Source organism: Phyllostomus hastatus, unplaced genomic scaffold, assembly GCF_019186645.2.
Source record: "Phyllostomus hastatus isolate PE091 unplaced genomic scaffold, TTU_PhHast_1.1 phas_scaffold_317, whole genome shotgun sequence".
NCBI classification, from domain to species: Eukaryota; Metazoa; Chordata; class Mammalia; order Chiroptera; family Phyllostomidae; genus Phyllostomus; species Phyllostomus hastatus.
This window is the reverse complement of record NW_025334023.1, coordinates 10673459-10697207: the sequence shown is the minus strand read 5'-3', so window position 1 is coordinate 10697207 and position 23749 is coordinate 10673459. Positions and strand designations below refer to the sequence as shown.

Here is a 23749-nt window from a genome sequence, read left to right as displayed (position 1 = left end):
AGTCCAGAGGGCACTGGCAGGGGTGGGAGCCCCAGACAGGTCTGGAGTTTAGGACTCGCTGCTGAGGGATGTGGATGGGGGACAGGGCTCCCAGCAAGGGCACAGGGCTGGCTTGAGAGCCTGGTCCTGAGGACAGAATAGAGAAGCTAAGTCAGGAGGTGCTGAGAATATTAATCAAATGTACTGAAGGCTGGTTGTATGCCAGCCACCATATGGTCAGCTTTGGATACTTAACCTTAATCCCAACTTTTCAAGTAGGTAGTATTCTTCCCATTTCACAGATGAAGAAATGGGGCATCAGGAAGGTGAAGTAGGAGGAAGTACCTGTATGTTCCAGCACTGTGCTGGGGACACAAAGATGAATTATAACTCAGGCCTTTCCCTGAAGGAACCCTAGTTTTATGGAGCAAATAGTCCTGTAAAGAAAGAATTATAAACAGTGGGGTAGCTGCAATGATTAAGCTGCGGTCAGGGTGTCATGGGAGAACCGAACCTGTGTGTGGGGGAAGGTGACAAATCCAGGAAGGCTTCCCAGAGAGTGATGCTGCGCAAGGGGGAGCAAGAGCGCAGGGCTTGAAGGGACCGGAGGTGCATACATACACACAGAAATAGAAACAAACAGACAAATAAAGGCCTGGAGTGAGAAATATCATGAGGAGTTTATTGTTATATATGAAATGCAAGTTAGGTGAGAAGTGAGGCTGCGGAAGTTGAGATGCTGTTTCAAACATGTTGAAAGTTTTGGACTTGATTTTGAATGCCATAGGAAGCCATTGTGGACTTTTCAGCAGAAAAGCAAGCTGTGTGGCACGTTTGGGATACATATCCAGGTGGTGGGTAGTAGGTAGTATTATTCCCATTTTCTAGATGGGGGAACTGTGGTTCAGAAAGTGTCTTGCCCAAGATTACCCAGCTTGTCAGAGGAGAAACAGAGCCACGATTTCAACTCAGACCCACCTGAATCTTTGCACAAATAAGCAACCTCTCAAAGTAACAATGGCCAACGATTGTATTGAATTCCTACTGAAAAGTACTGTACTCTTACTCTGATATTTGAATCAGAGAATAGTTTTAGGCTTAATATGATCAAGAGCTAGTACCTAGTGCCATAAAGGTTCAGAGGAGGAGAGATCAGAGAGGACTTCATGGGACAGGGAACTACAACAGATCATGGGAAGCCAGGAGGAGAAAGGTGCGGCTGGAGGGGTGAGGCTGTGCCACGGTGTGGAAGAGCAGGAGTGAGCACGGGGAACAGATGACCAGAGGCACGGCCATGGTCACTTGCTTTTTGAGAGAGCCATGTAAAGAGGAAGGATACAAGAATGATCGTGCTCCTTAATTTCCATCTTCACTTTTGCTGAATATAAATACACAATTGGTGTTTTAAAACTCTTTTTACTACTTTATTACAGTCAGTGGAGAGTTTACTCCCTATAGTTTCTGCCTTACAATTCACTGGAGTTGATTTTAGCAACCCTACCCTCTCCTCAAACCCACTAGGAACATAAAAGGGCAACAGTGGAGGGTCCTACAGCCAGCAGGGCCAAAGCCAGACATGCAGTAAGCAATGTCTGAGTGAAAGTTCGGTGGCAGAAGTGTGTCGGAGGAACCGGGCGCACTGACACAGAAGAGGGCGTGTGTGTTTGTGTTGGCTCTCACAAGCTCTCTAAATAGTCCTTCCATCTGTGTTATGATTCACTTCAGAGACTGTAGTTGTTGTTTTTTGCAAATACTATTGTGTTATACAGAGGGAAGGGTAGCAAAAGTAGGTTTGCAATTGTGGGTGTGCAAAACACAGTTCATTCTCATATTATTATTAATTATCATATTATTTTCCACATGAACAAATGTAAACCTACTTTTACGCCACCCTGTACATATTATAGTCAATGGTGTAGTAGAAAGAGGACACACCTTCCAGTCAAAATACACCTGGTGGGTTAGTGTCCCAGCTCCTCTGCCGGCCAGTTCTTTTACCTAGGGCACATTATTAACTGTGTTAAGAATAGACTTATATAGATCTTTGATCTTGTCATTATGCCCCCTTGTTACCATCATTAAATTTATTCTCACCCCTGGGTAATTCTCAGCAGCAAATGAGCGTGCTCTAATGTTTCTTATCTGAAAGCAAAATAAAAAATCCCAAAAACCTCTTCTAATTTTATTTATTATTTATTTTTAAACTCTGTGGACATTATATCCTTACCTAACTACTTTCTATATTTTTTTCCCTTTCTCAGTAAAACTTAAAAGTTGTCCATAGTTTAGGCTTTGACTACTTCCCCTCACTCCACTCTCTTCCTGTCATTCTACCAGGATTCTTTGTGTCTGTGTCGATCGATGACCTTCATGTTGCCAAATTTAAGGCTACTTCTCCCTTTTAACCTTACTAATTCTCCCAGCAGTATTTGACACAGTCGATCACAGTTTTCTTGGAAACTACTTTCCTGGGTCTCTTCCCATCTTTCAAGTCTATTCTCTTCAGTCTCTAATGGCCCCCTTGTCTTCTTTAGTATTCACTTTCCATAGGTAACCTCTTCTAATCCAATGGCTGCAATAACAATTCATTTGCTAATGACCTTTAAAGTTTGCATCAAACTTTCTCTGGACCACCAGATTCCTGTTCAGATAGTTGCCTAAGAGGCAGTGCAAATTCAACACGGCGGAAAGAGAACTCTTGATTTTTCCTCTACGTCAAACTTGCTCTTCCCTAAGTCTTCCCAACCTCAGTCAGTGGTGCTACTATTCCTCCAAGTGCTCAAGCCAAAATATCTAGGTGTTACTTTTGATTCTTTTTCTTCTCCATCATTGTCCAGTTCTCCAGCAAGTCCTATCTTCAAAACCATTCCCAAGTTTCTCTCTTTCCCTCCATCTCTACTATGAGCACCCTAGTCCAGGCCACAGCATCTCTCCCCTAGCCAACTTGCAGTAAATTCTTCACCAGTCTCCTGTGTGTGTCCCCATACCAAAATACCCTCCATTACAAGGACCAGAGAAATCATTTAAGACTGTTCATCGGCTTGTGTCACATTCTGTAAATCCCTCTGGTGGCCTCCCACACACAGAATGACCTGCAGACTCCCTGCTCTGGCTGACCAAGCTGGGAGTGACCTGCCCCATGTCAGTCTCTGCCTGTTCTCCTTGACCAAGCACCCAGCCTCGCTGTTCATTTTTTGGTCCCTTGAACATGCCAAGTTCATTCTCACTTTTAGTGCCTTTAGTCTGCAATGTTCTTCTTTCATTTTTATGTGCTAGGCTTTTCCTTATTCAAATATCACCTTAAATATAGCCATCTCAGAGGGCCCAGTCTGCAATAGCTGCCCAGTCAGCCTCTGTCCCTTCCTCCTACCTTAATGCTCTGCTAGCACTTGTCACTATCTGATGCTCTTCTGGTTCCTTTATGTATATGCTCACTTCCTCATTCACTCATTGCTCTGCTTTCTGCCCACCTGGAATGTATGTCTCATGAGACGGGACTTGGCTTGTTCATCTCTCTAGTTCCTGAACCAGTGACTTGCGCATAGTAGATGTTCAGTACAGATGTATGGATGAGCGAATATATTTTTCTCCTTTGTAAAATGGAGAGCTAATTTTGTCTCAGAATTGTTGAGGACTTATTTGATAATACACGTAAAGTGAATAGTTCTGTGTTTAGCACACTGAGTTTAATAAATGGAAACCGTGCTGTTTTCTAAGTATCTGGCTCATCATAGACATTGAACATAGACCACTTGTCTTTCTTTCTTACAATCTGCACCCTCTGTGGTCTTTTTTGTTTAAATAACCTGCACTCTGGACAGAGTGAAAGGCACTCTTCCAGTCAGCTATGACTCTCTATTTTCTTTCCCTGAAGAAGAGGTATAAATAGCATTATCCAGTGAATAGTCAACATAAGCTAGTTTAGAGCCATTATTAATGTCACCTTGTCCCCTGTGTCCCAGTACACACAGAAATACTATATTATAACAAGGTTTGGCTTTCTCTTGGGAAATTGTAATTTTCTTCTTCTCTTTGGTTATATGGTATTTGCCAATTAATTCTCTGTAGAATCAGGTTCTCTGGAAAGTATTCCCAGACTTTGTGTGTTCTGATCACTTTCTCTTTTGCATTTATTTAACAAATATTTATGTAGGGTCAACTGAGTGCTAGACAATGGCTATGCAGGTAGGAATCATAGTGGCCTCTGTCCTTAAGGTCTAGTGGGGAGAGCAGGATATGTGCACCGGTGAGGGTAGTAAAATGTCCAAGGAGAGCATCTCCTTAGACCACAGTGGAGGCACCAAGGCACAAGTGACTGGTTCACGTGGAGGGGAAGGGAAGGGCAGAGGTTTCAGAGAGATGTGGCTGCTCACCAGCCAGCTGGGAGAGAATGGGCATGTGAGTCAGATTCTGAAGGGATGAAGCTGCCTCAGGTCCACAGGCTGGGAGCCTGGTGTGGCTGTGTGATCCCAGCTGTGGTGCTAACTCTAAGGCCACGGGAAACAAAGCCAGAGAGATGCTCAGGGTCCGAGTCATGGGTGGCGCTGTGTGCCCTGCTCGGAATGTGAACTTTCTCTAGCAGTGACAGTGACAGGAGCAGCACCTAGCATTCATCGGGTGCTTCCTCCATGTCAGGTTCTCTTCTTCATGCTCTCCAATGTATTGCATCCATTCCTTTAATCATACAACCACCTTAGGAGTAGGTACTGTTGTTAGCCCTGTTTTCAAATAAAGAAGCTTAGGCACCAAGAATAGGGAACTCACCCAAAGTCACCAGAGGCAAAGGCAGGACTCAGACCCAGGCAGTTTGGCTCCAAAGTTGACCCTCTTCACCTGGGCATGTACTTCCTTTCAGATGGCTGTGTACAGGCAGCAGGGCGCCTCTGAGGAGATTTAAGTGTGGGAATGACAAGGTCACATTAGTTCTTTGGAAAGGTGGTCGTGGAGTCACATTGCTGCTTGTATAGGGGTTGGCTTCTAAAGGCATCTAAGGCAAAAAGTGCAGAGTTACATTTTCCCTTGAAGTAAGGAGTGCCCGAGTGAGGTGTGCTGTGTTAGCGGTGGTATCCCACGTCCGTCAGTCTAGCACAGCAGCTTTCGTCCAGCCTTGGAACAGAGAGAGGTCAGTCTTTGGTAGACATGCATGTAAGCGATGAATAGTCGGTTTGTGTTGAGGGGCCCTGTTGTTTGAAAAGCATAAACGCATCACAGTCTTATGGAAACTGAGCCCCTCAGTGATGACAGCAGACTCAGCTGCCCTTCTCACTTTCGCCAGGGCCCACAGTCACTTAACAGGCAGCAGAGCCCAAGTGTTGCTTAGTTATTTCCCTGTCCCCGTTTCTCTCCAGGGAGGAGTGGCAGGGATGTAAGTTAGGCCCGTGCGTGAGGACAGCAGAGGGGAAGAAGGTCTGTGTGCGAGTGGGGAAGTGAGAAGAAGGCAGAGAGACAGCAGGCCGCACAGGCAGCTGCTGCCCAGGTGTGAGAGGCTGGCCCTGGTGAAGGTTGGGCAGGCGAGTGTGGGCCAGTGAGAGATGAGAAGGAGGTTAAATATTTTGGACCCAGTGACCAGTTACATTTGTTCCCTTCAAGCTTTTTCTGATTAGAAAACATAGTTCATCATTGTGTCTTTCTATTTTCAAAGCCTGGTAAAATCCGTTCTCATTTCCAGCCACGTGAACTTTTTAGTAACACTGCACTCTCTGTGCTCTGGGCTCGTGGCCACAGAAGTAGGCATGAGAGCCGTTGGCAGGGGCCAGGAACGCCTGTCGACCTGTCTAGCCTATTACAGTGACTCAAAAAACTGCCGTGATGTTTTTTCTTACAAGTCTTATGTTAAGTTCACTGATTGTTTTAAAAATTAAAATGATTTTGTAATTACTTTACAGAGAGCTTTAACTTAATTACAACAATAAAAACCAAACCAAACTGCCGAATGTATAGGAGGAGACAGGGAAAATCATATCAAAATGCTGGCAGTGATTGTGTTCCTTTTGATAATTTATTTTCCCCTTTTCTGTGTTTTCTAAGTTTTTAAAAGAAATGTGTCTATGGTACATGCAAAATGTTAAAAACTTGTTTAAAAAAGGACAGAGCTTAAAAAATAATAGGCTCCCTATAATCCCATAACCCTAACACAACATATGTTCTTATTTTTGAGATGCCCTCATTCACATACATGCTTATTTTTCATAGCTGCAGTCCTGACAAATGTAGCTTTGTGTATTCTTTTTATTTTACAGCCTATAGTCAACAATATTTCCTATTTCTACATAGTTTTCATAATTGGCATTTCTCGTGGCTGCCCTGCATTCCATGGTGTTGATGTTCCATACTGAACTGTCCCTTGTTGGACATTTGGGTTCTTTCCAGTTCTCTTCGATAAGATGTAATGAGCATTTTTGTTCATTTAGCATTTTGAGATTGTTCAGTTTTTTTCCCTAAAGTGAATTCCCAGCAGTGAGCTCAGTGAATGAAAGCTTTGAACACTGTAATGGCTTTGGTTTGTACCAAGTAAGATTTTGATTTCTAGAAGAAGCAATTGACTGTGGGTGGTCACTAGCTGTGCACGTGTGTATCTGTCTTGTGTTTCCCTCAGTATTGAGCCTTTATGATATTTCAACGGTGTATTTCTAAATATTTTGTTCACTGAAGAAAATTTAGAAAAGACAAAAATATATAAAGAAGGGAATAAACTATCCATAATTCTACCACCCAGAGATAAGCATTTAAAAAGTATATTTTCATCCAAGTATATACTTCATAATGTTCCATCATCTCTCTCTCTGAAAGTATAACCTCTTCTCTGTCATTGGATGAATGTTTAGTCCTTTCTCCATTGGGGGGTTTATTTGAAGTAATACTGGAATGCACTTTCTTGTGAAAATTTTTGTGCATGTCTTAGAAACATCCCGTAGGAAAACCACCCCCAAGCAGAATTGCTGGGTCAAAGAGCATGGCCTCTGTTCAGACTTTTGGTAAAACTGAAAGCTCACCATTGAGGAAAGTTGTGCCACGTTATCCTTTACCTGATGAGAAGTGTAGAGGAGACAGGCTGGGTGCAGCTGACGAAGGCCGGAGCCGGGTGGATGCAGTCGAGACAAGCTGGAGCAGAGGGGGTTTCAAGCAACATTTCTGAAAGAAAATCTGCAGACCTTGGTGACAGATGGCATGCTGTGCATGGGCGGGGGCAGGCACAGGGGTGCCGGGGGAGACCATGTTGAGAAAGAATTTCTACCTAGTCTTCCACATTGGAAACTTGCCAAGATGCAGATAAGATAATTAGAAAGCACTTGCAAACCTGAGGTGCTGTATAGATGTAAAAGCTTATTGGTAGCAACAGTAACTAGGAAATCCCACCCAACAGGGCTGTTTCAGGGATGAAATGGGATGGTATGTGTAAAGCGCCGAGGCTCTAGGCAAATAGTCATTCTCTTGAGAAGCTGCACAAACTTGGGAGAATTCCTGTATTTTTTCCTCATCCATTGCAGCCCCAGAGCATGTGGACACTTTATACACTTTTATTTTTCTGCTTCCAGTGAGGAGGGAATCTGTGTGAACCACAGATAAGGGTTCAGGCTGGAGTGACAGTCTTCTGGCAAGGAAGGAGACACCTCTCTGTCCTTGGTAGGTCTTGGGTCTCTCAGACAGAGGGAAGCCTTGAGCCCACTTGTGGGCTGCAGCCCTGACCTCTGGCTGCTTGGCCAGGATGCACTGTGTGCTCAGCCCAGGGAGGAACATGAGGACGCTGATAAGGAGGCCCTTCCCATCCAGCCAGACGGGCGGGCGCAGGAGGGCTTCTGCAGAGGACAGATTAGACCCAGATTTAGAGAACAACAGGAGGGAGTCGGGACAAAAGCACCCCTCCCCGAGCTCTTTGGGTGGCATTGTTTATTGTTGGAGGAGGACAATGGAGGGAGCCTGGCCTGCTTGTGGAGAAGAGGAAACAGCAAGTTGGGTCTGGAAGGGCCTTTTTTTTTCCAGATAAGTTCAAAAAACAAGATTACAGACAGAATCTCTCCATTTTGTAAAGGGATTAATGAGTGGGAAGGGTATTTTTCTTTTCCTCCTGGAAACAGGGTGCTAGTATTCCAGGAGCACCCAAGACTCTTGTCAGGCACCTGCTCCCAAGTGCTATGTCACACAAAACAAATTAGCCTGGGGAGTTCACTGAATCGGGGGGGCCCATGCGGGCCCTCCTTTGTCCTTTCACCTCTGTAGGAAACCACATCTGTGCTCAGTGCAGTGACAGACACCTTCTCACTATTGAAGGTGACCGAGCACTATTACTTCAACAATGTGGTTGAGACATTTGCTTTGGTTAATATGCTGAAATGCTGGTTCAAGGCTCAATGTTCAGTTTCCTTACATGTCTGGTATCCCAAATATAGTGTATATTTCTAGGAAATATGAGAATATAAAAGAGAATATATGAATATACAAAGAATAAAATAGTAAGATATTTTATTGCTTTAGTTTTTGAAAATAATAATTGTGAAGGTCTTTTTTTTGAATTTAATAATTTTTTATTGTTGTTGAAATATTCCCAAGGGCTGCTTTTGAGCTGCCTTTCATCAATGCGTCCATGCCAGCCGCCTTGGCGGTTATGCCTTTGGCCTTGCTCAGTAGGGAGTTACCTTCACAGACTTTATTTGTCCTAGGAGCAGCTCTGATTTAGAGTCAGGGGACCTGCGAATGTTCTTCTGGCTGTTGCTGGCATGGTGCATGGCCCGAGGCAACTCACTTGTGATTTCAAATCCATTTCTGTAAAATGGGGAGGAGAAGATAGGCTTCTCCTGCTTCTCCAGGAAGATCCTGTGTTAGAGTGTAGTGAGAGTAATTTCTGAGCAGTAATATAGGATACATGTGTGCGGGAGTTTTATTTTTATTAGTGATGCAAATAAGCTATCTTTTTAAAATGTAATTTAGCAGAGAGGATGCTGTCATACATTTTTAAAAATTTATTTAGAGAGGGAGAAGGTAGGGAGAGAGAGAGGGAGAGAAACATTGGTGTGAAAGAGAAATATCTATTGGTTGCCCCTTGCACATACCCAAACTGGCAAGCAGGCTCGCAACCTGGGTATGACGGGAATTGAACCCATGACATTTTGTCTTGTGGGATGATGCCTAACCAACCAAGCCACGTTGGCCAGGGCACAAATAAACTATTGTTCTACCCATTGGTTTTGGCTGTCGTATGGTGGATACTTGGTATGAAGAAATGAATCTGCCCTGCAGAAACTTGCTGAAATATGGTTTAATAGAGAAGCTGTGGAACACACACACCATTAATTGGGAAAAGCAACCCAAGTCTGGGTGGGGCACTCCCTCCATGCCATGTGAATAGGTGCAACAAAGCAGACAGAAAGACAGAAACAGAGTATCCAAACAGATTTTTTTAAAAGGGCCTCTCTCCCTGTATTAAGAAAACAGGCTTGCCTATTGAGTACTACTGTAGACTGAATAGACAGGCAGAGTATGACTTGTCAAGAAGTGGAGCTCATCTTCTTCCCTAGAAAGAACTGGACACTGCAGCCTCCCCAAGGGCAAACACCATTGTTAGTTTTCTTCTGTATCCTTGCAGGGATCCTGCATGCTGTATACAGATGATTAGAAGCCCCCTTTTCATACTATACATCTCACTCTCTACCTTCCTTCTTTCACTCTGTGTACATTGCAGATGTCCGTAGCAGGCTGCATGGTACATTGATGATGTGGAGTTTCCAACTCCTGTACAACCATTTTTCTACTGCTGGACTTTAGGTTGTTTCATATTTGCTGTTGCAAACATTGTTATAATGAATATCCTACTCTACCCGTCTTTGTACATGGGTATCAGTGTAACTGTAGGATAGACTCTTAGGAACAGAATTACTGGTTGGACAGTTTGTAGTAGCCTTTTCGCTTTAAATCAGTGTTGCCCTGCATAGAGGTGGTGCTGGATTCCCTCCCACCAGCAGGATGCCGTGCCCCAGTTCCCCACATTCTCTCCAGGACAGGATGGGCTTTGCCAGCCTGTGATGAAAACTGGCTTCTGTTAAACATTCATTATAGTTTTCATTATAAATTATAAATTCATTACAATTTGATTTACTCTTATGAGTGAGGCCGATCTTTTGAAAATATAAAAGTGCCATTTTTACTTCCTGTCTTGTAAAATATCTGCTTGTGTCCTTTGCCCATTTTTTTTCTGTTAGGTTATTCAATATTTCTTATTGATTTGTAGGAACTCATTATGTATTTTAAGGAAATGAGTCCTTAGTTATATGTATTTCAGATATTTTAATCAGTTTATTTTTTCTTTTTTAAGTGTATTTTATTGATTATGCTATTACAGTTGTCCCATTTTTTTTCTCTCTTTTATCCCCCTCTGCCCAATACCCCATTTCTTCCAGCATTCCCCCCCTTAGGTCACGTCCATGGGTCATACATATATGTTCTGTGGCTTCTCCATTTCCTATACTATTCTTGACCTCCTCCTCTCTATTATGTTCCTAGCAATTATGCTTCTTATTCCCTGTACCTTTTCCTCCGTTCTCCTCCATCCCCCTCCCACTGGTATCCCTCCATGTGATCTCTGTTTCTGTGATTCTGTTCCTATTTAAATGTGAAAATAAGATCAAAACTATGAATGCTAAAATGGCAACAAACTCACAAGTATCAACAACTGAAGCTAAAATACAAAAACAAATAGCTTATTTTTTATTGTTTTGCCATATAGAATTTTTAAAAATTTAATTAGTCACATTGGTCATTCTCTTTATTTTATGGCCTTGATTTTGAGTACTTCTTAGGTCATCCCCACTGTAAGATTTTGTATGTATCAAGTTTTCTTCTAGAACTGTTATGCTTTTACTTTTTATAATCCAAATCTTTAATTCATCTGGGATTTATATTAGCGTAAATAGTGAGCTAGAGTTCCCATTTGACTTTTCCCCAGAAAGATGTGGGCCTTGAAACATGCACTTTTACTCACTAGCTGTGTAATTTTGAACAAATCAATTAACTTCCCAGAACCTCAATTTCCTTATCTGTATAATGGGAATAATAACAATTCCTACCTAATGAGGCTGTTGAAAAAGCTAAATTACACATGGAAAGCTCCTGGCACACATTCTGTGCTCAAATCATGGCGAAAACACTCAGGACCCTGGGACTAGTGTGTTCCACAAAGGGGAGGGAGACTTTGCAGGTGGCTGGGATACAGAGGTCATGCTGCAACTCACTGCCGCATGATTTAGGGTGAGTCACTTTATCACCTAAACCCTCAGCTTCCTCACCTGCATATTGCATGACAAGAACCAGTTCATGAGATCATTGGCAGTCCAGATTGCATCACATTTGTGAAAGTATTGTATAACCTGTAATGGACTGTATGAAGAGGCTGGAGATTATGGCCTGGTGAACTCAGGCAGCCATGGCACAGGTGGGTGTCGAGCAGCCCTGACCAAAGGAGCCTAATTACCTTGCAATAACGTGAAATTAACAGCTGATATAAAGCAAGTGAGCTTGCAGCAGTTGATTATAGTAATGTTTAGTAATTGCCTTCTAGTAATTAAGCAATAATGAGCTTCCTGAGACAGAACCTTGTTAGTGCAAAAGATGGATCAGAGGCTTTCAACTCAATGTATACATCTTGAGCACAGCAGTGGGCTATGCACGCCTGAGTGTCCTGTTGAAGAATGCTTCTTGTCTTCAAGGACAATAGGGGCAGTAGGGATGCAGAGCACTTCCCCTCCACCAGGCAGGTGCACATGCTTAGATGTACTTGGAGGAAGGCCCACAGCGCTCTGGGTTCTCCTGGAGGGAGAAACTTCTGCAGAGCCCTGTATGCCAGTGTGAGCCTGGTCCCCAAAGTGTGGCACTGCAGCTAAAGAGCCCCACTCAGCTCAGTAATGCCTTCTTCAGTGTCACTTGTTGCCCTCTTTTATTCTCTCTGTTTAGTTGTTTTGGATTCATCAGGCATATCCTGTTTCTTATGCTCCACGCATCTCCCTCCACAGCTTCTGGGTGGGCCTGATGTTATGTTCCGGGCATCTGTTTCTCCCAGAGTCGCTGACTCAGAGTGTCCCTGGGCAGGGTTGCCAGAGGAAATATAGGATGCTCAGTTAAATTTGAATTTCAGATAAACAACTAATATTTTTTAGTGTAAATATGCTCCACACAGTATTTGGGCCATACTTTTATACTAAAAAGTATTCACATGTCCATGTCATATTTGGAACAAACATATTAAAATGTATTTGTTGCTACCTGAAATTCAAATTTAACTGGGTATCCTCTTTTCCTTTTAACTGGGTGTTCTCCTTCTTTTCCCTCCTCCTTTCCTTCCTTCTTTGCTTCCTTCCTTTCTTCATCTAGCAGCTTTACCTGCATGGCCCTGATTTCAAATGCTGTGAAATAGCAGTTACCACATCAGTTTCTTGGAGCTCTGGTAGCAAAGGACGTTAAAAGGTGTTATATGAGAAAAGGATTCTGAGCTAAAATCATGCTTGCTAAATCCTAGATTAAACAAATTTCATTGTTTTTTTCCTCATTATGGGAATTTTCAGAACCTTTTTAATCTCCGACATTGGGTTGTAGTAGGTAGTGTTTCTGAAGGTATGTCTCTCTCCTCCTGCTCCTCCTTCCTGAGTATTTAGCGTCACAGGAGCACAGGTTGAATGGATGCCGACGGTCTCTATTTGTAGGCCATGAGTTCTGATTTTGGGTTTTGGGAAAATACCACTCTATAGAAAAAAACCAACAACTTTGTATAATGTTATGATTGTGTTTTTGCTTTAAAATGTATACATTTACAAAATATATGCATAGATGTGGGTATATATGAATGAAAAAAGGAAGGATGCATACCAAAATGCTAAATGTCATCCCCAGTAGGGGGTGCGGATAGGGAAAGATTATGGGTGATTTTCTTCCTTTTTGTTGGTATGTTCTGTAATCCATAGATGTGACTCTTGTCAGAAGGATTACAATTTTTTGATTATTTTGTTTTTAAAAGGGTCACTATTCCACGTATTATTTTATTTGCCTCCCAAGTATTCAGTGATGGTGGTTCTAACATTATCCCCACTGTATGGAGGAGGAAACACACACAGCTCTGTGGCAGACTCAGGTCTCACGGTTTCATCGTCGGGCTACCTCCTCAGTACAAGGTAGAGGCGGTAGAGATTCCACACGTGGTCCTGGGAAGGGGTTCTGGTGTCTGTCCGCCCAACCCCTTTGGTTCACAGACTAAGGTTGAGACCCCAAGAGGGAAAAGTACCTGAGTGGGACACGTGGTTTTTGAACAAGGATACGTCCTTGGGCAAGGTCTGGGGATCAGAAGGCAGGACAAGGACCTGGCCTCCTCTTTGCCACAGGCCTTGACTTGATCTGTTGTACTAGACCTTTAAAAGGGCAAGGGGAAAAATGTTGTGATGTACAATGGTGAATACAGTTTCATTTTGTCTTTAAAAAGGTCACTTTGATATATGATCTATGTTGCCAAAATCACATTGCTTAGATTTTTTTCTCTTTAAGCATTGCAAAGTGCATGTTTTCTGTATCTTTTCTAAACTGATTTTTTCCTTTTCTTCATCTGTTTTTCCTTTTTTGAATCTTAGGCATATATCTGTTTATTTATAGCTAGTGGTCATTATGTTATGTGGGGTTTTACTTGTGTGTCTGAGTAGAGATCTTGTTTATACCCCCTGAGCCTGGTACTTAGTTACACGGAAAAGCGATGACTGGATTGTGGAGGTGGGGTGGAGGGAAGTCTGGGTCTAGCTCCGAAAAGCCTGAGGAGGGCACAGTGAGGAGCCGTGTTGCAGGATGGGGAATCAGTGTGTGGCCCTACCTTTAGCACTGTGGTTCAGAGGGGACTGGGGTTCCATTCAGTCAAGCCCCCAGCCCTCATGACACATACAGCAGTGCTGTCAGCCTTGAGGCCAGGAGCAGGGCATCTTATTTCAGAAGGAGATGGGCTTTGGAGTTTAATGGATCTGGGTTTGAATCCTGATCCTAAGACTGACTAGCTGTGGAATTTGAGGATAATTTCACTGTGCCTCAGTTTCATCTTCCGAAAGCAAGGGGTAATGATAATACTCACACTTTATAGAGTTGTTGTGAGGACTAAGTGAGGGAATACATGTATTCCTGGAAGAAAACCTGGCACATCGTAAGCACTGAATAAGTGTCAGCTATTATAATTATTAACAACAATAGAATATAATGTTCCTAGAAGAGAGCTTGGCCAATGGCATATCTTGGGATGTGTTTGCCCCCAGACAAGGTGTGACTTTGTTGCTAGTTTCTGGCAGCTATAACTGACCGCTTCTTAATGGGGCTCCCTCCTGGGAAGCTGCCTCATCACGTGGTGATCAGGGGCCTGAGCCATTCATTATTACATTACCTACCAAAGAAAAGGGCTTCCTCAGTGGGCAGTTTCCAGAGACTTTTGTGAGATTTTCATTTAGCACTGTGTTTCCTATTAGAAATGAAACAGTAACCACAGCAGGTAACCTGGAGTGTACAGTGCAGCCTTAGCCCCAGACAGCCTGTGTTTTTAAAGAGACTGAACACTTTTTTTAGATGTTTATTTAAAAAAAAAATTCAACAGAGCGTTAAAGCGATTTCTTACAGAAAGGAGAAGGGCCTTACTTTTTATTCTGTGGCTTGCTCCAGGTGGTAACTGCCCTGGACTTAACTGTGAACATTGACTCTGACCAAGTAACTCTTTGCCTTCTGTTCCTGAAGGTTCATAATCTGGGCACTGATACCCTTCTCCTAGGAGCCCTGTTTCTCTGGTCTTTATATTTGGATGCTGTTGTCTGGATTCTCAGCTTGTTTCCTCGGCCTCTGTCGAAGGTGGAGAAGTAAACGTATGGCAGCGGTCTCAGCACAGGGAACGACTGCGGCCTGGCCCATGTTCCCTGCGCGTGGGCTCGTGAACGCCGTGAGCCGTGGTCCGAGGGAGGCCTGCAGAGCCTCCTGTCTTTCTGCTGTCCTTGTGTGTGTGTGTCTCTGGGTTTTAGTTTCTGTTCACAGTTAACGGCTTGAGTTTTAATGAACATATTATGTCCCTGAGTTTTTATTCAGTTTGACCTTGGTTCTTGTTTAGATTACTACAGTATGCTAGAAAAGAGTTTTGGATTTGAAGCCAGAGAGAGAAGGGAAATCACATTTCTTAAGTGCTTACCCTTCATTGTTTGATTCATCTTCCTTAAGCTCCTACTGTGAGCCAAGTGTTGTGAAAGGCACTTCAGGGCAGTGGTTCAAGGACATGGGTGCTGGACCCAGGCTGTCTGGGCTGGAGACCCAGCCCCACAGCTTCAGTGGGACCCAGCAGTAAGTGGGGCCTTAACCACTTTTTATTTACCTTCTCTTCTGCTTGTTAGAATGCTAATAGTGTCCACCTGACAGGATTGTTTGGCAAATGAAATGAATTAATGTAAAGTGAGATGATGATGATGATGATGATGATGGGGACAGGTTGGGATCAGGACGCAGAACCACTTAGTTGCTCTCACACTGCTCACGGTCCTGCACACGTGTGTGTGTCTAGGACTGAGGCGCTGAGGCCTGATGTTGGCGTGTGAGGCAGGTGCATGTGATCGAGCACGGTAAAGCACATGGGTATTACTAAAGGAGAGGGCCAGGGCCTGGCCTGAGCACGCAGTGGGGTGCCCCGCCTCCCTCTCAGGGCAGAGAAGCACAGCAGGGAGAGTGATGTTTACGGAGGAATGAAAGTTAGCTGGGGTGGGGGCGGGGAGGGGAGGTTGTGTGTAGAGGAGCAGTGTATGTGAAGGCCTGCAGGGGACATCTCGGGGTGTTTAAGGAACTGAAGAAATCTAGTGAGGCCAGAGCACGGGGCGCTGGTGAGTGGGGCGAGACGGCACTGGCAACAATGAAGGAGAGACCAGGCCAAGGGAGATGTGTTGTGTGGAGGATTTGGGGCGACTAAAATACTGGTTCTTGCCAGATACCGCTCTTGGGGGTTTTCACTCATTACTTCAAGCATCACAGCTCTGTGATCTAGGTGTTATTAGCCCGTGTGGTTGATGGCAAAGTTCAGACTAAAAAAGTTTCCGCTTGCCCAAAGGCACAGACTTAGAGGGCTGTACAGTCAAGATCGGAACCTAGACTTCTCGGGCTCCACAGCTGGAGTTCTCTCCATGACACTGTACCTTCTGAACCTGAGGTCTGGCTGCTGGCTTTCGGACTTCAGGTTCCTCTCTTAATTTCCTTTCTCTTCAGTTTACTCACTTGTAAATAGATAACATAAATACCAGCCTCATAGGCTTGTGAAAATAAATGGAAACACACATGAAGTGCCAAGTATTGCACATTGTCTGGGATATAGTGAGTGCAACGACTTCCTATAGACCCAGGCTGCTGACAGAGGAACATTTTCCTTTCCTGGTCCCATGACCTGGGACAGAACCCCGTGAGCTGCCAGCTGCACCTGGCCTGGTTGTCAGCCATCTTTCCAAGGACCTGTTGAACTCCCAGTAGAAATCACCTTTGCACACAGGGGATCCGCAGGTCTCAGTACGGTGGGCTCTCCTTCTGCCCTGCAGCCTGCAGCCCTCTGCCCTTCAGCTGGCCGGTAGGAGTGACGCGAGGCTTCTCTAGCTCTCCCAAGCGTCCTTTCCCTCACGGGCTTGCTGTCATCCCTTTCCTCTTCCTCTAGAGTCCACTGGGCTTGTTCTGCCTACACCTTATGAAATGAGTGCTGTGCAGATTTGAATTGAACTTGACTTTGTCGTTGTTGTTTAACTTTTCTCATATTGCTCTCAAGGACAGATACTGTCTCGTCTCTGTATTTCCTATGGTGATTGGCACAGTACTGTCATAGGTACTACATAGATTACATTGTTTTCACTAGGATAGGGCTTGATGGATACCAAAGTTTTTTTGTATAGTTTTTTTTTTTAATTTTCACAACAGTCCTCTGAAGTAGATAGAGTATATAGCATTCTTTTTAGCACAACTGGAGAAACTAGAGCCTACACCTAAGCAATATGACTACTAGTTAGTTCTTTACCAAAGCCCGTAGGTGTGGAGACAGGTGTTCTGGGCAGCCCTGCAGCAGGAGGTGGCTGGCAGTGGGTGGTGGTAGAAGATAAAGATGGCGGTAACTCCCATTGGTGAGACCCTGAGGCCCCACAACTTAAGAGAAACCGAAGGTTCCTTCCTGGTTTCTTCCCCTTCATTCAGTCTCCCAGTCCCTAGCCCTTCCTCCCAGCGGTGTACACAGCCTGTACATAAACCACCTTGAAGCTGTGGATGGGCTCCCCTTTGCCCTGCTTCCTTGCACCCCCAGCTTGTCTGCACATGGATTTGTAATCTCCTTTTCATGTGAAAACACATCTTACCACTGAGTGACCTGCGACCTGACTACTTGGAAGAATAAAGGTTACCAGGTAAAAGGACATCTCTGTCATTTGCTCTCCATTGTGTGAGGTGACTGGGAAGGAACAAAGTCCATCTGTGACCAAACACATGTGTTCCTCCCTCGCCGGCAGAGTCACCAGAGGGGAGCATTAAATTGCTCTTCAAATGAGTCAGGCCTGTTGTTCCTGAGGAGACGGGGCCGGCGCAGCTTGAGCTCTGTGGGCAAGTCTGACCAGGCCCATCTCACTCTCGCTGTGTTTGTTTGCCTTGCAGCTGTGTAAATGAGTATGGAAGATTATGATTTCCTGTTTAAAATTGTTTTAATTGGCAACGCTGGTGTGGGGAAGACGTGCCTAGTTCGACGGTTCACTCAGGTAAGAGGACTCAAGAAGTCCAGGATTGGCTTTCTCACTCTGGCCTGCGGGGTTAGGAGAAGCTCATAGGATGAGTGGCTGGCCCAGCGCCAGCCTCTTGGCTGCCAGTTACCAACACAGCCTTTGAAGGGGCAGCAGCTGGGAAACGTAGACTAGAGCTCTTTAAACCACTGCACAGGAGCGAGGCTGCGTGGGTCCCCCCCACACCCCCGTGCCCCTTGTCTCGTCCTTCACTGATCAGGGCAAGTCGTTTTGCTTCCAGGGTGCAATATTAAAATTAGATTATTCAATTAGTAAATAGATTATTAGTTAATCATAATCCAAAAGTGGAAACAAATGAATCTGGACATCAAATTAAACCTAAATATTAATTTAAAAATGTAAATATAAACTAAACCAATGAACTCCCTGCCTACGCCCTCTCCAGTCCTCCCAGAAAACTGAGTGAATCATATTGGGTCAGTACCAAGTATGCTGATGTTTCTAGATCTGTTAAATAGGAATGAAATGAGAACAGCGAAGGACTATTTGAACCAAGTCAAATGTCCTCTCTCTGGGTTGAGTCCTCATCTTATGATCTAGTACAAGTTTCCTGTGGGGCTGCCCTTTTGAGCATTACTGCCAGAGATTATATACTTGTTTTACAGAAATGGTGGGAAATCATTCCAGGATTGGCCTTCTTTTGTACTTTTCTGGAAAAGACATAAATGGCATGCTTTCTGGTGTTGTGCAAGTATCTTGCATTTTCATGAAGTGCTGGTTAGGAAAGTTGGAACTAGCTCTTCTGTCTGAGGCACAGGGCAACCCGGTGCCCTGGACAGGACATTGGCTTGAGAGTCAGGACACAGGACCCAGTCCCAGCTCCAGCCCTGGCTCCTCCATGAGCTGGGTGGGCAACCCATCCTCGCTGGGCCTCCCTGATGCACATGGGGTGGTCTCCAAGGCACTGTGCAGCGATGGCAGTCTGGGGTTCTGCGGAAGACTGGAGAGGCAGATTGGGTAAGACGAACAGCTTTAGGACAGAGAATCCATCACCTTTGGAAAAGCCTGGGTTTTCCCCACGATGGTGGGCATGGTAGGACTCGTGCTTCTCCTGGGTCGTACGTAGCCTGGTGGAATTGAAGGTAACAAGTGGACACACCTGGGATCAGTCAAAGCCACCACGGTGTATACTGGGCACTCCAACTGGTTTTTCTGCCACCTAACATTGGCAGCCTTTTCTGCTTTCGGCAGGAGAACAGGGCAGACAGGAGAGGTGCAGAGGAATCTTTAGTCCCCTTTTCAAAAATTCCTTTGACTTTGTCTCATTACTGAAGATTATTCAGCTCACTCCTCTCATTTTATGGATGAAAAACTCAGGGGGATGAGATAACTCCTCAGTACCTCATGTCATGTTAGCGGCAAGGCTGGCATTAGAACCCAGGTCTCCTGCTTCTCAGCCTGATCATTTTTGTCTTCTGCGGGTTCTAACCTCTGAAACCATAGGACTTTTGCATTTCTTTTTCAAAGCATAAACCTTGTCTTTAGAGGTAAAAATGCATTCATCTTCAAATACTAATTTTTATCAATACACACTCTATCCCTTATTTTTCATTTTTGTCTACTTTTTACCACTCCCAGTCTCTCAACTCCCCCCTCAAAGTTCATATTTCATAGAAAAGATTGTGTTTGTTTTTGTTATTTAGTAGACAGTTAAAATGAATTGGATTCAGCTGTTTTTGAGGCATGAGGAGTTGGGGAACAGAACAGAATGATGGAAAAGACACTGGGAAGGATTTGTTTTAATTTTTGGCATTTGTTAGACTGCAAAACAGCTGGAGCTGTAAACTTGAAGCTTGGCAGCCTTGTGTTTGAGCCAAACCAAAATAGAAGAAAATTGATTCAATATTTGTAAGTAAAGTTATGAATGTTTATGTTTACATCTTTTGCAGACATGCAATGGAACATTTTCTGTTGGTTTGAAGCTGCCTTTTAAGTTTAAACATTAATTAAGAATGCTTTTGTTAAGGAATGGACTTAATTAAAGATGGCCCAATCTTAGCTGCCAGAGCTAATAAAGTCCATTTTACTTTACTTTCTGGAGATCCTGGAATGTAAGTGAATAGGGAAGAGAAACTAGGTGAAATGTGCTTTCTTCATCGAATTTCTTTCTACCTCCACCTCCCTCTCTAAGCTTAGAGGAAATAGTTTGTAATATTACACATGTGATTCTGATGAAGTCTTTCTTGTATAGCTTCCAGTTTGAGGTAAAACTTTAAAAAAATTTTGTAAATGTTTTTATTATTTATGCTGTTACAGTTGTTCACACTTTTTTCCCTTTCCCCACCTCCACCCAGCCCTACCCTTGCCCCTTCCCAAGTCAGTCCCCACACTGCTGTCCCTGTCTATAGGTCGTGCACAAATGTTCTTTTGTTAATGCCTTCACCATCTTTCATCCCATTTTCCCTACCCCCTCCTTTCCGGAAGCTGTCAGTCTGTTTTATGTATCTAAGCTTCTATTACTATTTGGTTTGTTAGTTTATTGTGTGTGTTAGATTCCACATAGAAGTGAGATCGTGTGATAGTTTTCTGTCACTGGATGACTTAATCCATTTAACATAATTTTCTCCAGGTCCATCCATGTTGTTGCAAAATGTAAGAGTTTCTTTCTTTTTTTTTTTACTACTGCATAATGTATCTGTTGTGTAAATGTATCATAGCTTAAAAGTTCGACTTAAAGTCAACTATCAGTAGATGAGTGAGGTGAAACTTTTTTTTTGTTTTGAAATGCTTCTATGAGCCTCAAACTCATTGAATTAAGGCCCAGAGAGGGGAACTGGTTTGCTTGAAGTCACACAGAGATCCTGAGGCTAATACCTACTGGGTTAGTGCTATTCCTACTGGACTTTCTCCCTGAATGACTTTGTTTTCCTCAGTTATCTCCCCGGTATCACTGGCCCTGATCTCATGTAATTACATCACCTCAGGGCACAGGGAAATCCAAAGGCTTCATTGCCTCCTTCATTTTCCTCATACTGACTGCTTGTTTGCTCATGTTGGTTGTCCTCCCCCGTGGCTGTTCATGCCCTAGTTTTACTCTTCCTTGATTTTACCCCTTTTAGAGAGCCTACCCATTTTGTGCTCACCCCAGCAATCCTCATCTCATCCCTGTGGCTCCAGGCTTCTCAATCTTATACTTGTATCTGATTTTTCTGTTTCATTTTTTGAAATTGGATCCCCCTGCCCTTTCCAATTTTCTTCCCTCACTCTCTGTCTTCTTCTTCCTTATTTGTTACCCTTTCCCTTTCTTTCTTTTTTCTTTCAGAATTTCTCCCTCTTTCTTCTTCCTTCCTCCTTCCCTCAAAACATATACGTACATGCAAAGTTAAATTAAAACAGGGATCTAAGGACACAAACCAGAGTTCTTTTCTCTACTAGTTAACTCAACCAAAGGAAGGGACTGGGAATGGGTAGTGATGGGGGAAGTGGGAGAATTTCATTTAATTGAAATATTTGCTTAATTGTTATTTTCAATTATTTTTCCTTTAGGGTCTTTTCCCCCCAGGTCAAGGAGCCACAATTGGAGTTGACTTTATGATTAAGACAGTGGAGATTAATGGTGAAAAAGTAAAGGTAAGATGCTAAGTTTTCAATAAGGCTTTTGTTGTGCTGTGTGAGAGAAAGTAGTGTTTTCATAACATTTATCATATCTCTTAATTGAAAACCACATTGAAAATAATATACTCAGCTATGGTAGCTTATTTCTAAACATTCCCTTTGTGGGGGCAGGAAGGAGTTATGGATGATGTGTTTATAGATGGGAAGACAGAGAAAGAAGGGCAAAGGCAAGGTTGTAGTGACTCCTGTGATGTCAGAGGCGATGTAAAAATAAGCAAGGAATTTCTTGTTGGGATCTCCTGAGCTGGGCCAGGAAGTGGTGCTACCTCCTATGAATAGCAGCCCCCTGAAAGAAGTGGTGGATTCCTATATTGGTTGTGGGTTACTCAGTCAGATGGGTCATTCGCCATCTCCCATCATACCCCTGTTCCTAGCAAGGGGGAAATACTGCAGGAGGATTCCATGAGTTCTTCCTTCCACTTTGTGACCTCTGGATAATTTGGCACCTGTAAGAACTATGTAGTCCTGAGGGAGTAGTGCTTATCGAATACCCAATATGTGTTAGTCCCTCTGCTAGGTGCTTTTGCATGAGTTGCCAGGTAAATAGTAAATTATCTTTATTCAGAGAGATTGAGTGACTGATCTGTGGCTTCACAGTTAGGAAGAGAGGTAGGCAGGATCCGAACCAGTTTTGTGGGCTAGTGCACCCCATTGTCTTCCTGGAGTCTCCCCTGCCATGAAAGGAGGGGGACATGAAGGCACAATAAGTTTGTCACCTTGGAGCAAGGAAAGAAAGATGGATGGTGAAACGAGACTAAATCACACACAAGGAGGGCAGAGAGACATGCCCCTTAGAGTTGGTGAAATCCCACTCTCAGATTTTCCGGACCTCAGGCCGATGGAAAGTAGCCACAACCCTGGTGGAAACTAGCACCAGTGTCCTGGCTAGCTCCCAGCCTAAGCATCCCAAGTTGGAGCCCATGGCATTTACATCCTTCTCCTACATGCACTGCGTTCCGGTCTTCACATGCTGTGGGAAGGGCATAGAAGTTCCCAGGTGCTCCTGCAGCATTTCAAAGACACACAGAGAAGTGTTTTGGACGAGGTTCCTGAGTAGGGACACCAGCACTCCAGTGGCTCGTCCAGGTGTGACTCCAGAGTGGCTCCTTGCTGTACATGTTACACCCAACACAATAGTGATGGAGAGCTGGGGGCTCTGGAAAACAAAAACAGGGTGCAAAATCCAGATAAATGCCAACTGGAAAGCTCACAGAAATACTGCGTTAGTGTGGGGAGAAGGCACTAGGGTGTAGGGGTCGAGGGAGACAGGAGTGGGCACTCCCAGGTGTGGGCAGGAGTAGCCACTTGTGGCTCGCTATTGTTCCGGGGGAGTGGAGGTGTTCACCGTGTGGAGGAGCTGAGTAGAGATGACTACTGTTTCGGGCATTTTATTTGCAAGTGTCTAGGTTCCCCCTTTATGTGCATGTATTTGTGTGTGACACTTCCTCTCACTGGAAGTGTCAGTGCCTGTCGTGTGCCAGGCCCTGGGAGTAAGCAGGGCTGAGTAAGAAAGGGCCCATGCTATTAAAGAGCAGGCTTACTTTTCTGAATCCTCAGGTTTAATTACTAGATTTATTCCACTTCCTATGAACCATGACCTCATTTTTAAGTGCTCAGCTAGAAATCCATCTTTTTATAACATCTGACTCTGTCATGAGACCACAGGCTGCCCAAGAGCAAGGTTGTGTCTCACTCATCTTCGTATTCACAGCGAGGTTCCTGTTGCTATCACCTGGTCAGGCCTCTAGACCTTCATCCATAAAAAGTGAGGGTTGGCTAATCTCCCAGATGAAGTCCTAACCCATTTGCCTGTGATTCCCTCTGGCCATGTATGTAGAATCAAAGCACAAAATGGCCCTTTCCCACCACATTAATCCAAGGGCCTCATTCAAACTGGACCCATGGGGCACACCTTCTTCAGTCTTTCAGTGGAAGAGGCAGAGCGGCCCAAGCTTTGCTAAGGAAACACGTGCTGTGTTATTGTTGCCCTTGTTCCTGAACATTTACTGGCACCTCCTTCTGGTGATTAAGTGTCTGTTTTGCTAGTAGTTTGCAGGTTTGCTCTGAGCCCCATAGAGACCATAGAAAAGAGACCACCGCCGGGCGCATGGCAAGCAGGACCAGAACCCTGGTCCCTGCTGACTTCTCATCCAAGCCCCTCCCCGACAAGCCTCAATTATTTCTAAGAGGGCTCCCAGGATTGAGGACAGGGAATCAAAATTAGAAAGATTCTTATAGCTATTAAGGCTTATTGCTAAACAGTAAAGGCAAAGCTGAGGAAGAGGCCCTTTTCTTAAGATACTGTGCTGGAGTAGAAAATATAATTAAAACATACATAGAATTTTCTTTTTCTTTCCATTGATATT

At 44.1% G+C, this 23749-nt stretch overlaps 1 protein-coding gene across 2 annotated transcripts in view; it reads left to right on the top strand.

The window, feature by feature from the left end:
• The window catches only part of RAB30 (RAB30, member RAS oncogene family), a 75565-nt gene that overhangs the window by 42843 nt on the left and 8973 nt on the right, over positions 1-23749 (top strand). For both annotated transcript variants that reach the window (XM_045817922.1, XM_045817923.1), the window contains 2 exons: positions 17626-17726; positions 21255-21338. In XM_045817922.1, the coding sequence (XP_045673878.1) occupies positions 17634-17726; positions 21255-21338 (177 nt within the window). In that variant the 5' untranslated portion in view covers positions 17626-17633. The remainder of the gene's footprint in view (positions 1-17625; positions 17727-21254; positions 21339-23749) is intronic.